At 39.4% G+C, this 25,660-nt stretch overlaps 1 protein-coding gene across 4 annotated transcripts in view; it reads right to left on the reverse strand.

Moving 5' to 3' along the window:
* Positions 1–24,681, reverse strand: part of LOC110115729 (rho GDP-dissociation inhibitor 1) — a 42,273-nt gene extending 17,592 nt beyond the window's left edge. Inside the window, exons 1-5 of one of the 4 annotated variants that reach the window (XM_020849060.2) lie at positions 24,525–24,681; positions 24,028–24,256; positions 23,862–23,928; positions 22,876–23,094; positions 22,656–22,780 (exon numbers count right to left, since the gene is read on the reverse strand). In XM_020849060.2, coding sequence (XP_020704719.1) covers positions 22,656–22,780; positions 22,876–23,094; positions 23,862–23,928; positions 24,028–24,243 — 627 coding nt within the window. In that variant the 5' untranslated portion in view covers positions 24,244–24,256; positions 24,525–24,681. Of the gene's footprint in view, positions 1–22,655; positions 22,781–22,875; positions 23,095–23,861; positions 23,929–24,027; positions 24,291–24,524 lie in introns of all 4 variants that reach the window. The other 3 variants (XM_020849061.2, XM_028693489.1, XM_020849059.2) reach the window with 3 other exon arrangements.
* Positions 24,682–25,660: the final 979 nt, after the last annotated feature.

Consider the following 25,660-nt stretch of genomic DNA (forward strand, 5'->3'; position numbering starts at 1 on the left):
AGGTTATAGTCCCTTTCCATTATGCGCACTAGAGTTTCACTGCCAGAGTTACAGAAGAAGGTTGATGGACGCCGAGAAGCGGCAAATTTGGCACACGACGAGCTTGATAGGAGCATTGAGGCTCTTAGAAGACACCGTGAGAGTTCATCTAGCATGACCGGTGAGATTGAGGGGTTGACTTCTCGTGTGATGGACCTTTGGAGGGACATCAAGGGAGTGATGTTTCGGAAGACAGGCCTTCAGAAGGGACATGAGCGGCTCATCAGAAGGGAGGAGCAGTGCAACCAAATGTTACGCTAGGCATTGCAGGCTGTTGAGACTGCACTGACTCGAGCCACAGAGGAGCTGCACACAGATACGACTGAGTACCAGATTTTGGCTGAAGTTACTTCAAAGTTAAGGGATTTACGAGCTCGTCTCTCTTGATGTACTTTTCTCTTTTTTATCTTCCATGAGATGTACTATGCCATCTCTCTTTTTTTTAGATGATAACATTGAGTATTTCTGTACTTTTTCTTTATTCTGGTAATATTTTAATAAAATTTTAAATATTTATTTGGGGATCTCGGCATGCAGCGCGATGTCGACTCAAATAAATATTTAAAATGCCCCCTATCTCGTAGGGACATTTTAGAATGAAATAAATTTTAAAATTTGAGATTTTAAATATTTATTTGAGAATCTCAGCGCATAGCACGATGTTGACCTAACTAAATATTTAAAATGCCCCTTGTCTTGCAGGGACATCTTAGGATAGATTTGGAAATTTTAAATATTTATTTGGAGATCTCGGCACACAGCGCGATATTGACCAAAATAAATATTTAAAATATCCCCACTCTTTAGGGATATTTGTAGATGTCATCCAGGGTACTCATTTCATGGCTTTGACTTAAGTCATGAGATTCTTATTTTTTCTGCCTAGTGCTATGAATGGCGAACTTGGTGAAGGGTTGTCTGATTTGTCTTTACTAACTTGATAGAATATTTGTATGCCTTATGCCCTTTGCTTTTAGCTTTGGCGGACTTGACGAAGGGGTAGATGCCAGTGACCTAAAACCTTTTAGGTTTATACTAGGTCGGTGGCCATGAGTCATCGATCCAGAGCTTTGTGTATAACAGACTTATTGATGACAAAATCCTCTTAGTTCAGCTTTGAGCTTTGTGTGAATTTTGGGATAATTTTCTTCGGTCCTTTGCTTTGTGCTTTGACGGACCTGTTGAAGAAGAATTTTCTTTGATCCTCACTTTGTGCTTTACGGATTTGTTGAAGGATTTGCAAATTTTGAATTCAGTTGATAGCACCAAATGTAAGTAGTATCTTGATCCTTAACCACTTGAGGAGACTTTAATCTGAGTCAATTGAGATCATCAGATTAGGAGAGCTAGAATTTCACAGCTCTTCGTCCTCTGGTTGTTGAAATGGGGGTTCTCTACGGCCTTTCTTATGGCTTGTTGAGTAGATGGAGCTGCCAGCGATCTGGTCATATTTGGGCTTGTTGAATCCGAGCTCTTACATCTATTCGGGCTTATAATTGAGCTATGTGAAATTGCGCTCCCCAATGCTGATTTTATTGAAGTTGACAGACTTGGAGTTCTCCTTTGTGGTTGAAGATTTGGAGCCAACGCACATTTGGTGGTTGTTCGAGACTCATCTCCCCCATTGGAACTTTGATTCTCCAATCATTTGGGAGACTTCGGTGAACTACGATCACTTGAACTTGTCAAGTTAAATTAGCCTTCATACTATCTTCAGCCCCTACTGAAGGGTTGACGAAATGGGGTTCCGCTATTACGGCCTTTCTTATGGCTTGTTGAGTAGACGTAGCTGCTAGCGATCCGGTCATATTTGGGCTTGTTGGATCCGACCTTTTACACCCATTCGAACCTTAAGCTTCAGGCTGTTGAAAGACTTCAAGCTTTTCCAGCTCAATTTGTAGGAGTGTATAGTTATAAAAGTCTCTTTCTTGACTTTTAAATCTTTGCACATTGGAAAATATGGTGTCTTGAACTTTTGAAAAATCACCTAGATATACTTTGGAAAACAAGTATTTGTATTTTTTAGCACAAAAGAACATTTGAATTGAAAATTTTAAATATTTATTTGGGAATCTCGGCATGCAGCGCGATGTCGACCCGAATAAAATATTTAAAATGCCCCATCTTGCAGGAAAATTTTAGAGCAGAATAAATTTGAAATTTTAAGAATTTAAATATTTAATTGAGGATCTTGACGTATAGCACGGTGTCAACCCAATAAATATTTAAAATGCCCCCAATATGACGGGGGATTTTGAAATACATTATCATAACACAAGAGAATCTTAAAATGTGAAACGTATACGCTAATAAACATTTGCAAAATTATAGCGCATCAAACATAACATTTCTTGGATAATTTCATGCGTGGTATTTCTTTAAGTATCGGCCATTGATCGGCAACATGGGCCTCTGACCATTCAGATCGATTAGTTGATAAGCTCCTCCCTAGTACATCTTCTCGATGACAAAAGGTCCTTCCCAGTTGAATATGAATTTGCCATCAATTTTTCTATGGGGAATGATTGATCTTCTCTGCACTATGACCAATTCCCCTTCTTGAAATAATCAATGACGCACCATTCGATCAAAGGACTTTGTCATTCGATCTCTGTAGATCTTCAGATTTTGTTGAGCTTACAATCTGAGTTCATCGAGTGCATCGAGCTCCTCTATCCTTAACCAAACATTTTGTTCTTGAGTCAGCTCATTCTGGATAGCGACTCGAAGAGATGGAAGTTCAACTTCTAGTGGCAACACTGCTTCAACTCCGAACACCAGCGAGTAAGGAGTGGCTTTGGTTGGCGTTTTATAAGTAATACGATAAGCCCATAGCACCTCTGCCATCTTCATATGCAATTCTCTTTTGTTCTTAGTGAGGATCTTTTTCAACAATTTCACTAGCGTTTTATTAAAGGCTTCTACCAAGTCATTTGCTCTAGGATAGTATATGGAGGAATACCGTCAATCGATTTTATGCCGATCAACAAACTTATAAATTTTTGTACTTTTGAATGCAGTACTGTTGTTTGAGATTATGCGGCGTGGCACATCAAATCTGTAAACAACATTGCGAGTAAAAAAGTTAATTACGTACTCAGACGTAATTTCTTTGAATGGAGTTGCCTCTGCCCACTTGGAGAAGTAGTCGGTTGCTGCTAAGATGAAGCGGTGTTCTGCTGATGACGGCGGATCTATTGGTCCGATAACATCAGTACCTAGCATTTAAATGGCCAGGATGCTATTGTAGGATGCAGTGAATTTGGTAGTTGATGCATAACACCACCATGAATCTGACACTCGTAACACCTCTTAGCGTGATCAATGCAATCTTTCACCATTCTTGGCCAATAATAGCCCATTCTTTTGATTTTAACTGTCATCTTGAGACCCGATTGGTGCGCTCCACAAAGGCCTTCATGAACTTCTACTACCACTTTATCAGCTTCTCTAGTCCTTAGGCACCTTAGCCACAATTGATCGAAAGCACGCCGATATAATGAGTTGTTGACAAATGCATATCGTAACGCTCTTTTCCTTATTTGAGCAGCTAATGACTTATCTGTTGGTACTCTACTTTCTTTGAAGTAATCAACGAAAGGCTGCCTCCAGTCATCTTTTTTTTCGACATCTAGACAATGCCACCATGATTCTAAAACTTGACTAGTCTTGCGTCTTTTCTTAGGAACTTGTTGTTCTTCAGACTGATCTTCAAGGTCAACTGATTGGGGAGGTTGAGAACAACTAGAGTTGCATCCTGTTGGCTTGAGTTCGGTATTCCCTCTGCCTGCGGGAATTGTAATAATGCTTGGTTTAAGACTCGACGATTGTGCACCATAATTAATAGTCATTCATCATCCGTATTCGCCATTTAACCAATTTGGCAAGACAATCAGCTTTGTTGTTTTGACCTCGGGGAACTTGAGCTAGTTTGACGATTAGGATTTGTTTCATCAACTTAAGAACTCGTTGATGATAACAGGCCAACTCGAACTTGATGATTTTATAAACTCTCAATACTTGATTTATAACAAGTTAAGAATCACCAAAGATTTGAATATTTTGAATTCTAACGTCGATTGCAATCTCCAGTACTATTATTAAAGCTTTATATTCGGCTTCATTGTTGGTTCGAGGTTTAGTCAAGCTGAACGAGAATCTCATTATGCCTCCCTCAAGTGCTACAAAGATGAGACTGATTCCGGCTTAAGCTTTCTCTAGGTTTAGAGGTAGAGCACGTTTAATTGATGATGCTCCATCGACGTACATTTTCCATACTTATAGCATCTCCTCCTCTTCGACATTCATGATTTGTTCGTATATGAAAGCATAATACATTAAACATAATATTTTCTAGGGCAATTTTCATGCATAGTATTTCTTCAGGTACCGGCCATTGATCGACGGCATTGGTCTCTGACCATTCAGATCAATGAGTTGATAAGCTCCTCTCTGGTATACCTTTTCGATGACGAAAGATCCTTCCTAGTTGGATACGAATTTGCTACTAATTTTTCTGTGTAGGATAATTGGCCTTCTCTGCACCAGGACTAATACTCCTTGAAATAATTATTAATCAGAGTTAATCATTATCATTCGTGCTATGCGCCGATATCCCCAAATAAATATTTAAAATCTCAAAATTTTAAATTCATTCTATTTAAAAATGTCCCTACGAAACAGGGGGCATTTTAAATATTTATTCGAATCGACATCGCTCTGCATGCCGAGATCCCAAATAAATATTTAAAAATTTATCAAAACATTACCAGAAGAAACAAAAAAATACATAAATACTCAATATCATCATCTAAAAAAAAGGGAGATGCATAGTACATCACATGGAAGATCAAAAAGAGAAAAGTACATCAAGAGAGATGAGCTCGTAAATCCCCTAACTTTGAAGTAACCTCAGCCAAAATCTAGTACTCAGTCGTAGCTGTGTGTAGCTCCTCTGTGGATCGAGTCAGTACAATCTCAGCAGCCTGCAACGCCTGGCATAACATCTGGTTGCACTGCTCCTCCCTTCTGATGAGCCGCTCACATCGATCATGTCCCTCCTGAAGGTCTCTTCTGAGACATCACTCCCTCGATGTCCCTCCAAAGATCCATCACACAAGAAGTCAACCCCTCAATCTCACAGGCCATGCTGGATGAACTCTCACGGTGTCTCTTAAGAGCCTCAATGCGCCTATCAAGCTCATTGTGTGCCAAATTTGCCGCTGCTCGGCGTCCATCAGCCTTTTTCTGTAACTCTGGCAGTGAAACTCTAGTGTGTATAATGGAAAGGGACAGTAACCTCCAGATGTAAAACTCAGCCTCTCTACATAAGGTCTCCCAATACTGCATCTCTGAAGTCTTTAACCCAAGCTGTGCCAGCAAACCAAGGGTGTAATTTCATGTAGAAGTGAACTGCCCCAGGGAATCAGATGATCCAGGATCCACTCGGACTATCAGGTCCTATAAAAAATGTGTACAATGGCCATACATGTCTCCATGCCAAGGGTTAGAAGCTACAAGACCGTGGCGACGAATCTCCGATGTATAATCTGCTCCTATGGGCACTACAAGAAACCCAAAAGCAATAAACATGAGGAAAGACTAATAAAAAACTGCGTGAAATTTGAAGTTAAAATATAATAACAGCATACCTGAGGAGGAGCTAGCAAAATCACTAGGATGAGTGTCTGGGAAGTTGCTAGCAGGATCACCAGGAAGAGCCTCAGGGAAAGGTGTTGTAACAACTGGCACTAGGTCCAAGACAGTAGGTGTGTAGGACGGCATATTTGGAGGGTCTGGAGGTAAAGGTACACCAGCCCCGGACGTCTCTCCAGGCCAGAATGACCAATACGGGTCCACCTGAAAACTGAACTCAGCAAAGGGGTTTGGTGCACTATATCCAGTAAAATCTAACATCCTAGAACCATGAATGTCCTCCCTAGAACCCCTGAAGAGAAACAGTGCATCCATAGACATCCGAGGGCCCACTGATACCTCCTCGGGAGTCAAAAAGTGCTCTAGCATAGGACTGGCTATCTGATCTACAGAAGTACGAGAAGGCTCAGCATGCCGAGAACCTGAATGCTTCCGAGAAGATCGAGCTGCCTCGGAACGGTGCGGCTCGAAATATGTAGCTCGTGTCCTAACAAGAGAAGGTGCGGTACCCTGGTGGCAGTGTGTCGATCATCGTGGCTCCCTATATTGAAGTTAAAAGAATATGCAAATTTAAATTACCAATCAACAAATGAAATGCGAACATAAGGGAAAAGGGAAATTAGTAAATGACTTACCTCTATCATCCCTGGTCTGTGAAGAGCCTCTTGAGGATCTCTGTCCCCTTAGTAACCCCAAATTTCGTACTCTACGCTCGTATGTCCGGGCACCACGCTCTAGAAAAAGGGGCAAAAGAAAGTCGTACCCAAGTCAAGTGTATGTAACTAACACCAGTCTGACTGTGAGGAGGAGCTATGTGGATAGTAGAACCAGTACCAAATCTCAGTAAATGCAACCATACTGCAGAAGCCGCATAGAAACGAGCATCTAAAGGAACATTATCCATGTGTCTAGTATCAACCACTCCAGGAATAAGCGGTCGTCCGTCATACATTGTAGCTTGTGAGAAGCCAAACTGACGAGCAACTCTGTTCGGCTGTTATCCCTCTAATATTACAGTGTTGCAGAAGGATAGCATAGCAAATTAGACGCATGCTGGCAAAGTACTCAGCTGTTCTCAAAGTGCTCCTACTCTGTAGCAAAGTACATCTCACCTGTCCGTCAAGTCCGTTAGTAATAACTTGCTCTCTCAAGTAGGATGGCAAGCCAACAACATCTGACTGATGAACCACAACGAAACAGTCCACAACTAGGTGTGGAGTGAAGAAGAAAAGTCGTACTCGCTCTAACTCCAAAGTAGAGGTAGCCTGTGCCAACTGCATGATTATCGGGTATCCCCTCTCCAAGAAGTACTGAGGGCACTCTAGGCAAGAAAAAGTACCTCTGATGTGTAGATGGACCCAACCGTATAGATAATGCCACGATAAAACTAGATCTCGTAGCTCAATGGAACTCGCCTCGGAAGCTACACGAAGAGTCCCGAAAATCCTAGTAAGCACTGGTAGAGCTAAAGAAAAGCGTCACCCCTGAGAAAGCTGACTGGCTGCTAGGAAAATACTACAACGTACAGATCCCACCCTAAGTGGGAGAACAAAAGTGCACAACCACGTGTCTAAGAATCCTGTCAAAAGCAAATCCTCATCATTATCTGGCAATGCGGGGGACCTGAAACCAACTGAAGAAGGCTCTGCAGCCTCCTCTGACAGCAAAACTCTGGGTCGTAGGCCAAGCTCAAAAGGGTCATATAATGATGCGGTAATGGTAGAAAAACAATTGTCCAGAAGAAAGCTACGAACCCAAGTGTCCACTGGTATGGCGGCTCTAGAGCGCATCGACAGACTAGAAGATCTGTACATCTAATGGTAATGGAGAATGAGAGCTGGGTAAACATCTGACAAAACTAATCTGCCCCTCCTGCTCCCATCTGTTGAAGGTGCCCTACAAAACAGCTCCACGTCAGGAGAAATACACTCCTCGAAATGGTCTCCAACAATGGGTAATCCTGACACTACCTGTATATTTGAAAGTGTCACTACCAGTTCCTCTGGCCCTACCCAACAAGTATTGCTACCACTATCCCAAAACTCTACCAATCCGTGGGCCCAAGAAGAAGGAATCTGTCCAAAGTCAAATAGAGAGGCATATACAGCCTCCTAAAGGGTATATCTGTGAGCCCTCGGCACTTATCTACACCAACAAATGTACCCAGCAACAGGACTCTGTCTGCCCAACTGAAGAGTTACGTGGCCACTCTAATGTCTTCGAATGCAATTGGCAGTGACTCAATAACCTTGACCGTCCTACAGGGTCAAGAGTATCTGCTGCAAGCTATAAAATAACACATATGCCCCAACTGATATGATCAATGGTATTGTCCACGGGATTGTACTCCCCACACTGCAATCTAATATCGGTGACCCACTTAGCAGGATTATCAAATGCTATGGAGTCTGGCGAGAGAATTGAAAGCAGGGGAGAACGTGAGAAGAAACTGCGAAAAATGTCACAGCCCCGCAACATATCCTCGTGTTGCTCAAGTCTACCACGAATGTCAGCAATACCTCGAGGATCATATCTATCAACGGCCTCCCAAATGGCGGCCTCACTACACTCATCAGGAGTGATGTCATCAGATCGTCGCCAACGAAACATTTCATGTATCAAAGAGAGTAAAATGCGTCGGAAACCAGTGGCAAGAAAGGTTATATGCATGAAAAAAAAATTACAAATGGCAACCAACAGCAACACAACAAACACGGCGTGCTCTAGACGCACAACACTTTTGTTGGAGGGCATTTGTTGTCCTACATACCAAATACGCACATGAAGGAGCAAAATCGGCGACAAAGATAATGCGTGACGTCAATCAAATGACCTCCGAACATAAAAATGGACTTTGTCGTTGCATTCAGAGCATCGTCAGCATTCAAAAGGGACTATAAATTTGCTCGAGGAAAATTACGCAAGCAAAATCAATGTAACCCAACAAGAACATCGAGGAAATAGCAAAAATATCAATGAAGGAATTCATATTTTAACTCTATGATGTTTTATTAATAATAATAATAAGTATTATTATCATCTGAGTGTAATATTTATTATTTAAAAAAAAATCAAAATCAATGCACCATTCCAAAATCATATTAATGCGCTACAGTACCTCGCCGTTAATAGGACGTTCGGCCACGACTCCGATGAGCCTTGCACAATGTTCGTTCGTCCATTGCCCATGATTCTTGGGATTTGCTTGTCGTCAATTAAAGAGGAAGCACGATCGCAGCATGAAAGGATAAAAAAGACCTTAAACTGATTGAATGGGGATGATCCTTCATTCTTCAGTTCGCACAAAACGAGAGCTATTCTTGCTGAAATCCCACCCACTTGTGTTGCTTCTCTGAGTCGATTCACAAAGCGCTCCAACCTCCAAACAAACTCGTCGCACGGTCTGATCTTCTGTCAGTCTCCACTCCAACTTAACAGCCAAAATCCACGTTTCTTTTCCTTGTCGAACCCGGCTACTGTGCTGACGCTCTTGTCGGCCTCAAACCGCAGCTCTCTACTTCGTTGCCTCCACCTAATTAACTCTTGTGTTTAACCTCGTCGAACCGAACCACCAATCTTCCCAAAGCTATAAGCTTAAGGCACATCATTCCAAGACGCTTGTAGACCCGTTCCTCCGACAGCATTCCTTTCTAGCAGGATCGGGCGTCATATCATTTTGATTGGGAGAAACGTCAATTAATAAAAGATTCCTCACGATAAAGGTAGTTTTTTGTTTTGTTTTGTTTTGTTTCTTTTTATTTACTTATTTATTCACATGCTCTCTGATCAAATCCTATAGATCTGTGATGCATAAGAGAAAAGCTGAAGGTTTAACTGCCATGAGAACTAACAGTGCTCAAATATGATTTCAAAAAAATTGATTCAAAGCAGATTCGAAAGATCTGTTTTGGGTTATGAGATTTAACAAATTCCATTTGAGAGCAGTTATTTTAAATCTGATTTGAGTTCTGTTCAAAGTCAAGCTTATGTTTAAAGTCAAATATAAATTCCTTAAGTTGATTCAGGTAATCACAATCAGTTTTGATTAGTTAACATTAATAATAATAAATCATTATTAATCTTAATTAACTCTAAGTTAATTATTTTTAATAATGATTTGTTATTATCAATCTTAATTAATTATAATCACTTTCAATTAATTAGCATTAATGATATTCAATTGCTATTAATCTTAATTAATTCTAAATTAATTATTTTTAATAATGATTAGTTATAATTAATCTTAATTAATCATTATGAACCTGACATTCCCCTTTTTATTATTCTATTTTATTTGCTGTTTTGAAATCATGTTGCTTGACTATTAGAGCAGGTTTAAAAGTTGTAATTGTGTGCTATGGAAATATGCATCAATACTCCATTTCATATCCGGATAACTTTTTATAAGTGTAAATGCCATAAGTTTTGCTCCAGATACAATTATGCTTATTCTATTAAATCTATTTTCTAAGGTTATGAATCCGGTGAAATCTTTTACATTTTTTCTGTATTAAAATGATCATGTGATTACTTTTATTAGCTTTGTGCTTGATGCTTTCATAGTTACCATTTTTACTTTTGTTATATTACTAATATATATGTGAATGCAAATAGTATGATATTCTGATTTGATGAATTTGGATAAAAGGCTGAATTTTGAGAGGCAAGGTTCTTTTAATGATTTTGACAATTTTGTTATCATAGAATATATCTTTAGATCTCTAATTTGGCATTCTTAGCCCCGAGTGATAATGATTAATTAGCATTAATAATAATAATCAATCATTATTAATCTTAATTAATTCTAATTATTTTTAATAATGACTAGGTATGAATTAATTATAATTTATTAACTTAAATTTTGATTAATCATCATTAATTTTAATTGATTATATTTATTTTTTTAATCTTAATTAATTATCATTAATCATTATTAATTATAATTAATTATCTTTAATTAGAGTTAATTATTATTAATTATATTTAGTTTTTTATTAATTATGATTAATTACAAAAAAGGAGGGGAATAGAAGAAAAAGAAAAGAAGAAGAGACGAGAGGGGATCCCTTTTGGTTTAGTTCTAAATCCCGCCCTCAACGCACTTGACGCGCCAGTGGATCCCCTATACGCGCTCTTGTAGAACGGTGGGAGGGAATCCGGTGCGACACGTGTGACGAGGCAGGTAAGCCCTATACACGCTCTTGTAGAGTGGTGGGGAAAATCCTCAACCTCGACTTCAGCACCGCCGACGACTGCTACAAAATGTATAATGTTCTAAAATCCCATTCTCGGCGTTTGTGGCAGATCGGAGAACCACCTATACGCTCTCTTGTAGCACAGTAGGAGGGAGCCCGGTGCGACGCATATGACGAGGTGGATAAGACCTATACACGCTCTTGTAGTGTGGTGGGGATGACCTCGAGTACGGCGAAACCTTCTCTTGTCTCGACCTCGACACCAGCACCGCCGACGACTGCTACGTAAGGTATAATGTTCCAAATCTCATTTTCAATGTTTGCGGCGGACCGGAGAACCACCTATACACGCTCTAGTAGCACGGTAGGAAAGAGCCCGATGCGACACATACGGCGAGGTGGGTAAGCCCTATACACACTCTTGTAGCGTGGTGGGGAGAGCCACTGGTGTTCTTGTACGGGTATCGTAGAAAGCCCCATTCATGCTCTTGTAGCGTGGTGGGATGAAAAGATGTACGGCCGCGGTGTCTAAGGACACCTACCCTACACGCTCGAGTAGCATGGTGGGAAGGCCCAGCTCCCCTACATTTCCCCCAAATGGGGGATATGCCAGGGTGCTGCCGAATTTTTCATTGAAGTACACAAGACTTGAATAATTTGAAGACATCATTTGAGCAGCAATACGAAGGACAATAGAGGACTCGTACTTGAGCTGAAAGCATAGAACTTGGACTCAAATGAACAGTTGACTTGTGGACCTAAACCTGAACAAAATTTAAATAATTTCTAAAGGTCAAACTCAAATGAAATAAAATCAAACTGGAACTAGAATTCAAATCAATTTAAGTATTCAGTTGAACTTGCAAGGACTTCAGAAGACTCTGAACAAGCATTTGAACATGTACTTTGAACTCGAACCAGACTGAATACAAGGGACCTGTGAACTTGTGCACCTAACTCGGACTCATGTGAATTCAAACTTGAACTCAATTTGAAAATGAGATGAATTAAACAAAACAACGTGAACTTGTACTCTGGACTTAAGCATTAATGGCTTGAACAATTTGAACTTAAGCGAGCACTTGAGTTGGGATCAGGTGAAGGCCGGCTCTTTTTCTAAATATCAATGGGTACTTTTCTTAGCAAACATAAATTATGCATTTTGGATATTTTAAAAATTTGCAAAATGCATAAAAAGAGAGCAAGAATGTTATATTTCTACGATTTAACAAAATCTTGAAAGAGAAATTGAACATAAATTATTTGAGGATTAATGTAACGAAATAGAATCAAACATAAATTTTTAACTCTTACAATTATGTTACGAATCAGCTAAACCTACCCAGGAGGGGTCGGTTCGGACATACAGGAGGCGAACTAGGCCACCTCCTCTTAAACCCATTACTTAAGTGGGTGGGTCTTACCTCCTTGGGCGGCAACCAGAGAGAGAGGAGGGGGCAGTTCATACAAGAGAGCAATTTGAAATAAAATTATATTAGGAAGATTTTAATTAGGAAGAATGTATTTAAAGAGGATGAGAGGTATGCATAATTTGAGTTGTTCTTTTGGAGAGTTCCTTGGTGTCTTGGGCTCAAGATCTATAATCTAGAGATTGGGAGAGACGATCCTCCTCTCGAATTGAGGATCAATTATATCTTGCTTTTAGTTTTGCTTTGCTTTATTTCCACTATCGCAATCTATCGTTTCTAGATTGATTTGTCCAAGTGTTTTTTTTTCTTGTTGTATTGAACCAATTATTGCTAGGGTTGCTTGCGAACTTAAGTAAATCCGTTAGGATTACTTGCGAACTCAAGTATTTCCTATCAAATTCCTCAAAATAATTGGGTTATGAAGGAAAATAATATAATAACAATTGAATTCACAAGAATAATGTCATAGAACTAATATAGTTATGGTTAGAAAAAATGAATAAAACTTGCTAATAGAGTAAATTTAAGATCAATATTGAAAAGGATGCCACATGATTTGCTTAGAGAAAAAATCAAATATTAAACATTTATTTGTTTTTTGATTGAATGTTATATACAGAATAATGGAAAAGAATAATATAAAAAAATAATAGTAAATTGGGTGACAAATCCTTGGATATTCGAATTTTGGTAGAGAATGCATAGATTTTTTAATAAGAGAAATATGATTTAGAAGAATTAATAGATATGATAACTGGAAAAAAATAACTTGATTGATACTATTAGAAATGCCATCGAAAACTATGTTTGGAAGATAAGAAAGAAGACTTCTTGTCTAAAAATTGAAATATGCTAAGAGTCATCCTAATGAGTTGATGATAGGTAAGCAATCTCAAATCTTAGAACTAAACAATATCTCAGCGTCTTGAGTTCTCATCTACAATGAGTAAGAAATCTGAAATGAGCATGATGGAACAACTTTTTTTTTCTTGGAATTTCAAGCAAGAATAAAAGAACGCATTCATTTGTTAAACAAGTTACTATGTGAATTGCTTGAAATTTTTGAAATAAAGAGATTCAAATGGATTTTTCAAAAGAAAGAGTTATTTTGCGAGAAGAATTGTTTATAGAGAAGATCTAGCTTGGCAAATAGATATATTTGTATTGGCTTCAACATGCCACGTAGTGGCAACAAATTATAGATTCTAGCATGATTATATGCTTCAAATCATATAGTTGATTTAAGCTTCATTTTGTTAGGTATTCAACAGTAAAATTGCATTTCTTTGTTTCAAAATAATTAAATAATTAACTAGCATTGGCTATCTGACTTTAAAAATAAAATTTAATTAAAGTTGTGGCCCATTATTAACTTTATATTCCAGCTTGCTACTTATGCACGATACCAACGACTTTGCAAGCATTAATACATCATTGATAGTGCTTACAACATCAACATTTGCCCGTTCTACTTTATGCCATAAAAACAGTGGGAAACACTGTCTGGATATGAACAACCATTGTTTTCCTTTATCTAAAAACAGCTAAATTGTTGAGCACCAGTTATAAATTGGCCAGAAAGCTTAAGTTAAAAATCATGGCCCAAGATCAAATTAACATTCAAACATACACATGCCATTGCAAACAGTAACCAAGTATAACAATGACAGTGCTTCAAGGACACCAATGTGGGCTCCGAAAATTCGGCCCCGGCCTCCCCGCCGCGCTCTTCTTTTTCGGAGAGGGAGTTTTAACTGAATAAGTTCCGGGATAAATTTTGGAAGGCAGATGGGTTTGTAGATAAGACACTACCCAGAGATTTCGCCCTCATTTTGTGAGGACTTATGATCTGAGTTCTGGTTTCCTATAGGCGCAAGCCCCTATAGTTAATTACCCCTCTCAATCATGAGAGAGAACTTTCGATTAAGGCTAGTCGTCAATCAGATACGTATATAATACATGTTATCTGTCATATAGTAGCAGCATAGGGTTTGAGATTGGAGAACTGGATTTGGATTTGGATTTGGGTATTTGGACATGTTTGGAAAGTTTGATATTTAAAATAGAAATTTCACCATCGTGCACTTAAAGCGGATGGTGGGGGAATGGATGATAGACCCGATCAAGATCCCATGGTTCCGTCGTCCCGGGCCATCGTGGTCCCTGGTCTACTTAGTCAGAGGAGGTAGTCGACCCAACCTGACAGAAGGATCCTTGTCGGCAGCCATGGGTTGCTTCGTCCAAGGGGATCTTGTAGACCTGGGGTGAATGTTTGTCTAAGAGGACAAATTTAAATCCACCTTAGCTAACAAAGGGCTTTGTGCCCTATCGATCATATCCTATTGATTCATATCTCAAGGATTTAACGCCATTAAGGAGCGTATTGGCTCTGGCCATAACCGCTATCTGTGGTGCCATTTGGCGGCAAAACCACTCGGTTCAGAGGGCCCCGGGTCATAACCGTTTACCTGCAGTGCCATTTGGCGGCGAAACTGCCGGTTAGAGGACACGTACCACGTCCTTACTGGCAAAAGATTGTTTGAGAATGGATCATAGTAATATTTTCGACTAGGCATTTGGCTCTTTGTGAGCTAGAGTAAATTTCAATTTGTCCGCCTCGGCAAACTTTTGCGGAGGGCGGATGATTTTGCTTTAAGTGGTTAATGGGTTGAATTTCAAATTTAAATATTTTTAGGATTTTGTGGAGTTTTTGGATTTTTCTGGGATTTTGGGTGGAGCTTGGAAGATATTTGGAATGGACTTTTGGGAGACAATTGAAAATATTTGGGAACCCCTCCGGTTGAGATCTGCATTCAACACGGCCATCATCGGGGTGTTCGGGGTCATTTCTCTTTATGGATTGAACCTTGTCAACTCTATCGGGCTATGTTGTTTCTCCCACCACGCGCAATAAAGGCGTGCATAGGATTTTAAAAAGCATTTTTGATAATCAATTTCGATTTCCCCCGCCCGGGGGTACTTAATAAGCGACCCCGCTTCGCCGTACGTGCCGCACCAGGGTCCCATCCCACCACGCGCAATAAAGATGTGCATGGGGCGGTTCTCTGGTTTGCCACGGACATTGAAGCAAGGTTTTAAGTTTTAGAAATGTTCATATCTCCGCGGGGTTGTCGTGGTTGACAAGTGGATCGAGGGGTCACTCGCCTACCTCGTCGTAGGTGTCGCACCGGGTTTCCTCCTACCACGGCCAATAAAGACGAGCTTAGGTGGTCTGCCGGTCCGACACGGACATCGAGGAAAGAGAGTGGGGGGAAGCAAGGAATTTCGTACCTTCACGGAAGAGGGCTCGTGGATCGAGGCGAGCATAATTAATTAGATTTAATAATAATTACTTATAATTAACCTGAATTAATTATAACAAATTAAGATTAATACTAATTAATTATAATTAAAGGCAATTAATTTATAATTATCGTAAATTAATTATAATTAATAATAATTAATTATAATTAACCTTTATTAATTATAATTAAATATAACTATTATTAATTAATTAAAATTAATTATATTTTAATTTAAAAATTGATCATAAATCAATTAATTATAACTTATGATTTATTATGAATTAATTATAATTACTTATAATCAAATTATAAATAATTATATTTAACATTAATAAATTATAAATTAGGTATTTTTAATTTTTAATTAATTATAGATTAATTATAATTAATTATATTTAAAATACAATTAATTATATTCAATCCTAAATTAATCATAGATTAATTAAACATAAGAAATAAATGATTAGGCAGGATTTATACAGGATTTAGGCTAAATCCCGATAAATTCCACGGCAGAGCAAATCCTCTGTTTCCCTCATCTCGGTTTGATGGCTCACGAGATTTGGCTGAAGAAACGAATGAAAAGGGGAAAGTTACCTTCACGGCCAGCAACCTCCCGTCCCTACTTCCACTCAAAATGTCGTAACTTTCGATCCGAGCAAGAAGGGATGCTGTCGAAGGAGGCGGAGGAGTCGAAGCTGGCGTCGGGTTAGGGTAGAGGTGGAGGTGTCGGCTACAACAGCAAGAAGAGAGGTAGGGATCTCTCTTTTTCTCTCTCTCTCTGGATTGAGTGGATCGGACGGGTGAAGAGGCCGAAGGGATTTTGGCTGCTGGAGCTCGTGGATTTAGTCGGAGAAGGAAGACAGGAAGAGAGGAGCTCGGGATTTGGGAGAGGAAGTGTGGACGGGATGAGAAGAGCGACGGGAGAGCAGCGTGAGAGAGAAGTGTTCGGCTTCTATTTAACGACGCCCGTGGTCGTTCGATCGAGGCGCTCGCGGGAAATACGGGAAGAAGCGACTGTTTCAGCGCCGGTTTCAGCAGGATTTGCGGCAGAATTTGTGGATCCGTCGAGCATAAGGTTTGTATGCCGGCTCTCTTCCCTCTTCCCCTTTTTTGTTCTTTGGATAACACATGAGGTCAACAACCAACATCTGTCCCATATGCTCTACATGATACAAAACACATAGAGAACACGAGGAAATGAACTCCAGGCACTTCAATCTGATGCCATGATAAATGATTACTACAATGTGTGTCAGCCCAGAGATCTGCATACCCTAATTGTCCCAACTACATGCACCTTGGATGCATTAAGATTCTGATACGGTTTGGCCTTAACCAATCAAACAAGTGTTAGCAACAATGATAAGCTATAAACATAAACAAGCCTTCTTATCAAGGCTGCTCTACTACCCGCAACAGGGAATCATTTCAGCTCATGGCCACAATTACGAATGGACTACTTAGCAAATCACTCACAGATATTTGTAACTAACCGAATATTCGGTTCCTCTATGTATACCCACAAGAAAAATGTTGAAGCAAAACGGAATACATTTTCACAAACAGATTTCATCTCTAAACCTCTCTTCTCTTCTCTTCTCTATTATTCTCTTCTTTGGTTTAGTTTTCTAAATTGCAGGTTGCTTCATGGTATCAGAGCTATAAGCTCCACAGCTTCTCTTCAATGGCCGAACAAGGTTCCGCCACATTTGCAACTCCACGGGCTTTTTCTTTGTCGATGGCAATGGCGGTCTTCACTATACCAGGTCCGTTGAAGTTTATAATGACAAATCTAAAATCTATAGTCAATTTACCGCTTACAAACGATAACTACACTATTTGGAGATTGCAAGTGTACAAACTCTTCGCTGCAAACGGGTTTGACGGCTATCTCACCGGAAAACAAACTCGCCCCAGCGGATCTTCTTCCGATCCCAAACTTAAACTTTGGCTTTTAATTGATCAAAACCTGGTAGCAGCTCTCCTCTCCACGATTTCATCATCAGTGCTTCCCTATGTTCTTCATCTCTCCACAACAGCCGAAATCTAGAGCACCTTAGCGAGCTGTCTGCAACCCGCCAATAGATCGAGAATGATACAGCTTAAAAACGAGCTGCACAATATTTAGATGAAAGATTCTACAATGACACAATATCTCTCTCGCATAAAGCAGTTAATAGACAGTATCATCGTTGCCAGATCACACGTTGATACAGAGGATATAATTTTATACATACTAAACGGCTTACCACCTACTTATAACTCTTTTAAGACTACCATCCGCACCATACCGTTGCATTTTACCTTGGATACACTGTATTCACTTCTCTGTAGCGAAGAGATCCACGTTAACAATGAGTTCCAATATGATACTGCTCCAATCACAAACAGCTTGGCTCTCTACTCCGGAAGAGAAAGATCCAGTCGAAACAGAGGAAGTTATCATGGAAGAGGATACTCACCAAGACCGCAAAACAGCAACAATCGTCCTCAGCCAACTGCAGACAATGCTCGTCCAATCTGCCAAATTTGTGGCAAAACATGTCATATTGCCCCTTCACTGTTGGCATAGATGCAACCTAAATTACTCACCATCAGGACCTCCTCGAGCACTCATCACTCAACTATCCGAACAAAACACCACAACGACCGACCTGGTACTTAGATTCTGGGGCTTCATCACACTTAACATCTGATGTCATTCATCTGCAACACCCTCTACCATATGCAAGCAGTGAAAGAATCTCCATTGCAAATGATACATCCCTTCCAATTCACTCAAGTGGTCAAGGTCTTCTTCCCTTATCCAACACCCCAAAGAAGCTATATCTTCAAAACGTACTTCATGTCCCTTTTTAACTCATAATCTAATCTCCATTCACAAACTCGCAACTAACAACAAATGTTCTATTTGCTTTGACTCCATTGGCTTCACAATAAAGAACAACCTGACTCATCAACCAATCCTTAGAGGTCGGACGCATTACGATCTCTATATCATTCCATCTCCACAAAATTTTACTCTACAGACTACAAAGACTTCTACTTCTTTCTAGCATGCAAGATTGGGACACCCACATCACAACTACTTCAGTTCTTAGCTAGGAAAAATTCTACTATATGTCTTTCAAGTAGTTCTATCTTTTTATGTAACTCATATAATATGGCCAAAAGCCACAAACTATCCTTTTCTATTAATGAAATAAAAACTTCAGTTCCATTTATAATTGTTCATAAAAATGTTTGGGGTCCCGCACCCATATCATCCTTAAATGGCTACAATTACTATGTTGTTTTCATAGATGACTTCTCTTGTTTCTCATGGCTCTACCCAATGTACACAAAAGCTGAAACCATACAAAAATTTCAGCACTTCTTACATATGGTTAAAGCTCAATTTAATGCTCACATTAAAACTTTTCGATCTAATGGTGGAGGTGAGTATACATCTCACAATTTTAAAAACCTCTTGCTTCAACATGGTATCCAACATCAAATGAGTTGCCCATATACTCGTGAACAAAATAGAACTGTTGAGCGCAAACATCGGCATCATATTGAAACAACTCGTACACTTCTACATGCCTCTCATCTCCCACTCAAATTCTAGTTGGAAGCCCTACTAACAGTCAATTACCTCATTAATAGACTTCCTTCCAAAACCCTGTATCTCGACAACCCATTCAATCTTCTACATGGTCACCAACCCTCTTATACTCATCTAAAAACATGTGGCTGTCTATGTTATCCCTGGCTTCGTCCACTATCTCCTAACAAACTTCATCCACGTTCAGCTACATGTATCTTTCTTGGTTATTATTCTTCACACAAAGGGTATCGTTGCTTCAATCTTCAAACATCTAAATACACATCTCTCGCCATGTCATATTTCATGAAGACAACTTTCCCTATCTTACCTTACATACATCTATCTCCTCAACTTCACCCAAAGAAAATCACTCTCCTATCACTCTCATTCCAATCTCCACCATAAATACCTCACCTGCATTAACTCCTCAGCCTACCACTATTAACATCTCCACTTCCTCAACACCATCCATTCCCACACCATCCTCCCCTACAGCTTCACCCAAATCATCATCCCGCTCCACAGCAGCTAATACTCACTCATCCAATACTTCTTCTCCTCTCATACCAATCTCACATCACCAAATGCTCACTAGATACAAAACTGGCCACTTAAAACCAAAACAACATTTTGATCTTCTAGCCAAAATTCAAGCTCCCTTGACCCCAACCTGTTACATTCAAGCCATCAAGTTACCTTCATGGAGAATGGCAATGTCTGATGAATTCATAGCCTTACAAAAACAGGGAACATGGTTCCTTGTGCCACCACCACAGAATCACAACATACTTGGCTGCAGATAGACCCATCGAACTAAACTTAAACCGGATGGAAGTGTTGATAGATACAAGGCTCGCCTAGTCGCACAAGATTTCACCGAAGAGTATAGCATGGACTACAAAGAAACTTTCAGTCCAGTTGCTAAAATGTCCATATTTCAAATCTTACTCACTATTGCTCTTACAAGAAGCTCGCATGTTCTCCAATTAGATGTCTCTAATGCCTTTTTACACGGCACACTACAAGAGGAAGTCTACATGAGACAACCACTAGGTTTTGCTGATACGACTCATCCAGATTATGTATGCAAACTTCACAAGTCCATTTATGGACTCAAACAAGCTCCAAGACTGTGGTTTCAAACATTTATAGAATTTTTACAATCTCTTGACTTCTGGTTTAGCAACTCTGATCCTTCACTATTGATCTACACCAACAACAACACTCAAATCTACATCCTCACGTATGTGGATAACATACTCATCTCGCGAAACAACGATAGTTGCATCTCAGCTTTAATCATCAAGTTACAGTCCAAGTTCTCACTAAAGAAACTCGGTCCAATATCCTTTTTCTCAGGCATCCAAGTGCTTCACACACCTGATGGTTATTTCCTCAATCAATCTCAATATGCACATGATATTCTACAAGTGGCTGGGTTTACACAATGCAAATCAGCTCCCACCCCAATAGCAATTAAATCAGCCTCGATAGCACACAATGCAGTCAGCTTTGATCCGGGTTTATACAGGAAAATAGCAGGCTCTCTACAATATCTCACAATCACAAGGACGGATATAGCATTTGCTACTGATCTAGTTTGTCAACATATGCATAAGCCAACAGATCAAGCCCAACACATATTGAAACGACTCCGCTATATCCAAGGAACACTTCAGTTTGGTCTCCCAATCACTCGCGGTGACTTGCAACTGAGATCATTTTCCAACTCAGATTGGACATCAGATCCATTGGACCGCAAATCAATTACTGGATACTGCACGTTTCTAGGCAACACACTTGTCTCATGGTGTGTGAAGAAACAACTCGTTGTTGCCAAATCTTTAACAGAAGCAGAGTATCGCTCTCCAGCAACTGCTACTTTCGATATTATTTGGCTAAGAAGACTTGTCAATGACTTTCAAATCTCCACATCTTCTCCTACTACACTCTCATGTGACAATACTTCTACTCTTGCATTAGCCAATAATCCAGTTTTTCATGCTAAGACAAAACATATTGAGATTAACTATCACTTCATGAAAGATCACATTCTCTCAAAAGAAATCTCGGTTCAACATATCAATTCTCTTGATCAACTGGCTGATATGCTTACAAAACCATTGTCTTCTCATCGCTTCAAGTTTCTTAGAGACAAACTTACAATTCATTCAAATGAATTATAAGTTTGTGGGGCCTGTTAGCAACAATGATAAGCTATAACTATAAGCAAGCCTTCTTATCAAGGCTGCTCCACTACCCGCAGCAGGGAATCATTTCAACTCATGGTCACAATTACAAATGGACTACTCAGCCAATCACTTACAGAAATTTGTAACTAACCGAATATTTGATTCCTCTATGTATACCCACGGGTACAATGCTTAAGCAAAACGGAATACATTTTCACAAACAAATTTCATCTCTAAATGAACTACCCCGTCTGGGCCGATTCAATTCTACACAAGGCGGGCTAAGCCACCTCCTTAAACAAGCCGTCAAGGCTTGTGGGCCCCCTAGGGAGGAGACTAGAGAGAGGGCAGGTGGGGGCTAGCACTTTGGGAAACTATTTTGAATTGGGTTTATTCTAGGCAAGTTTTTATTGGCTTTGTATTAGGAAGTTAGGTATTTAAAAGAAGATGGAGGCTAGAGTTAGGGCATGCATGATTTGAGTTGTTCTCTTTGAGTTTTCCATGGCGTCTTGGGCTCTAGACTCGTCGTCTAGAGATTGGAAGAGAACGATCATCCTCTCGAATTGATGATCAATTGTATCTTTGCTTTACGTTTCCTTAGCTTTGATTTCCCTAATAAAATCTACAGTTTTGGGTTGATTTTGTTGGCATTTTTGTGTTCTTTCTCGCTGTTTTCATCAATTATCATTAGGGTTGCTTACGAACTCAAATAATTCCAATAGGATTACTTGCGAACTCAAGTATTTCCTATGAGATTCCCACATGCTTTGACCCAAATAAAGTTTACATAGCTTGAGTAGTACGGATAGCTCAACCTAAGATTATTGACACTGATTGACAAGCAAAGCTGATCTAAACCTAGCTAAGAAGTGCATTATCTGTAAACCCCAGCACTATTTGACTTAACCCATATGTCCTAACCAAAACTCATTCACACAATGTATGATCCATTCATAGCAAAACATAGTAGAATCATAAGCTAAATAGTTGTGGTCCAATTCAACTTTATGTCATAATGAAATTATTAAGTTCATATCTGTTCCACTAAGTTCTAACTTATCAAGCATATGAGCTAATTAAGAAATATAAGAATACTCGACAACTGCGCATCAAGCAAATAAAAGTCCAACACCTTTATACTTGAAGAGTAGGCAACATTATGTTTCAAGCTAAGTAGAACAGGTTAGTCAGGACTCGAGAAACAATAAAACATATGATGGTACAGATAGGAATTATGTGCAGTTTACCTTTGTTCTTGCTGAGTAAGATCCCCTAGCAAATAGTCCTACAGGGGTGGTCTCTTCTGGTGTCTCATATGTGTAAGGTTCAAGCTGAGGACTAAAAGTACCAAGCATCTCCTTTGTTCTGTCCACTGAACATAAGATTGCAAAAATATAAAACCATTGTGGAACAACTCTTCAATACATAAAAATGATAGAATACTCAAAAACCATACTAAAAACTTACCCCTAACACCTGTCTTCCAAACAGTGTTGATGTATCTCAGACCAGAGACAATATTATTACTGACAAAGAAGGTGAACTTTAGTTTGTAAGAGCTTCCCTCTTTCAAAGTAAACCATACACCTTTGGAATTTGGGACCACAGGCATTGGTAGGACTATATCAGCTCTTCCAGGGGATATGATTGAAAGGCTCAAGATATTGACATCTGGTTCCAATTTATCTACATCACATGACAATATCAAATATGGATTCTAGTTATCCAGTTCTACATGAAAATAAATTAGGCAAAAGGTAAGAATTCACGAGATCCCACTTCACAGAACAATCAATACTTTATGAAATGGCTAACATGTTCAATCAAGATCTATATCACTGATCACAACATTTCTTTAAGGATCTTTTTGATTTCAAGGAATCTGAGAGAATGCAAATGTATTTTACCTCAAAATTTCATTTTGGTGTTAGATTTTAACGTGTTTAGTAAGTAATTTATTTCACCAAAGAAATATGAACGAATATATTTTTCTTAGACAATTCCCACCTAACCCCAAGTGCAAAATAGGAAGGAAAATTTATTGGTTGTCAGCGCTATAACTTACATATTACATCCTCACAAAGAATAAAAAAAAATATATATATATATATATATATATATATTTTCGCTCAATTTCTCCTCAACCAAACAAGTGGATGAAAACTAATTTCAAATCTTTTCCTTATATCATTTCAATTTTTATTTCCGTTTCACTTTTTCTTTTTCTATTCCTTCAAACCAAACAGAGGCTGAAATATTCAAGGATTTTCCGACCACAAGACCAACAGAAAAACCATGCATTCAAAAAAAAGGTTCACCGTTCTAAAAACTAAGCTCCCAACAAGCACTCTCATGAGTACAAAATTTGCATCAATAAAAGTCAAACAAAGAGTGGATCGAGGGAAAATCAAAATATAAAGGAAAAAAGTCGGGCAAAAAGTGAAATTGTTCACCTCCAACGGAATTCAAATCCACACTCCCTAATAGCTGCTCCTTCCATCTTCTCAGGCTCTCATCATCCTGTCCCAAACGAATCACAAAGAAAGGAACCAAGGCCTCCATTTTAATCATCAAAATGAAAGAACATAAGCAGAATATAAAGAAAAACAGAAAGAAGACCTTATCCTTCTCTAGCTGATCCTTGAGAGTAACCTGCGGCCCCAAATCAAGCAAATTGTCTGCTTCTCCTTCTTCTTCCTCCTCATCGTCAAGGGATAGCTCGCTTAAGCATCTTCCAAGCTTCTCCTTTTCCTCCTCTTTCTTACCTTCCCCATCTACTGCACTCGCCAAGTTCTCGTTTTTCTTACTAGCCACATTGTTCTCTTCGAAATCCATATCTTTGGAACAACTAGAACAAGCTTCCACGGTCAAAGACATAGGATCTCCAACACATCAACACAGAGTAAAAGAAAGTTAACGAAACTAAATATGCCCACTAACGCAACCAACGGTAAGAAAAACTGGAAAGAAGTAAAAGAAAGGAAAATTCACGATTTTGAAAACAACAAGTCCAGAAATATTCAAATGATTTGATTTTGGAAACAATTGAAGAAGGCGATGAGATCGAGAAGGAGAAGAGCGGAAACTACGGAGGGAGAAGGAATAGTTTGCGGTACCTTTAGGGATTTTTCGCAGTTATTTGGTTTATTGGAATGGAGAAACAGGGGACAGCTGAGGAGTTGGATTAATTAACACAGAACGGAACGAGAGGGAGAACGTGAGGATCATTAGAAAGTCGGAGGATGCAACTTGACGGATTCTTTAATGTGCTTGGGCTGCTAATCTTATTAAAATACAGCGCTGTTATTCAACGTGTCGTATTTGAGAAAAAATTTTGTTGATGTTGTTGTTGTCAATGATATTGATACATCATCAAAAAAATTATCTTGATCGGCCACGAATCTCAATACAAAACTAAGTTGAAAACTCCCAAAATTAAAATTGGGAACATCTGAGTTCTGATTTCAGCAAACTTATAGTCGAACTGAACGCCTCGAGAATACGAACCCAACGACACCAAATCCAACCCCATTCGCGCCCAAATGGGTACAAATCAAGGGTTAGAAGCGCTGCAGGAAGATTCAAACCATAATTTGGATAACCAAACGGTTTCCAAACATAACATGATTATAGTCAAATCGAGCGGCTCGACGAGACGAATCAAACGAGCCCAAGATCATCGAATTCCGACATCACTAAGATATTCAAATGTTCATTAAATAGTCCATGATCAAGAGATTCAACATCGGCTGTCCATCCAACCACTCCCCATTTTCCCTTTATCTCTCATCTATTTACGGGTCATGCCACTCTAAAAATATATAAATAGAGCCCCATTTTCTCTTGAAAAGGGGCCACAAGCCGAAGGATTCAAAAGAGAGATCGGAGATCGCTCTTGCCTCCTTGCTCCTCCTTGACCACCGCCTGAGTTCCGAGGCGTTCATTTGCTTCGTCCGACCACCACTTGAGGCCCTCACCTCCGCCGGACCACCACTTGAGAACCTCACCTCCGTCAAACCACCACCTAAGGACCTAAGCTCTATCGGACCACCACTTAACGCCCAGAGTCTCGTTGGACCACCACCTGAGGCCCGGAGTTCCGCCAAACTACCACCTGAGGCCTGAAATTCTGACATACCACCAAGTGACGCTAGACTACCTCCTTATTCTTCACTAGTTTTTAACTTTACAATCGACATTTGTGATTTGATCTCCCTCAAGGACGAGTCAGGCCGCTATAACCTACTCAAAT

Source organism: Dendrobium catenatum, unplaced genomic scaffold, assembly GCF_001605985.2.
Source record: "Dendrobium catenatum unplaced genomic scaffold, ASM160598v2 fragScaff_scaffold_306, whole genome shotgun sequence".
In the NCBI taxonomy this organism is placed as follows: Eukaryota; Viridiplantae; Streptophyta; class Magnoliopsida; order Asparagales; family Orchidaceae; genus Dendrobium; species Dendrobium catenatum.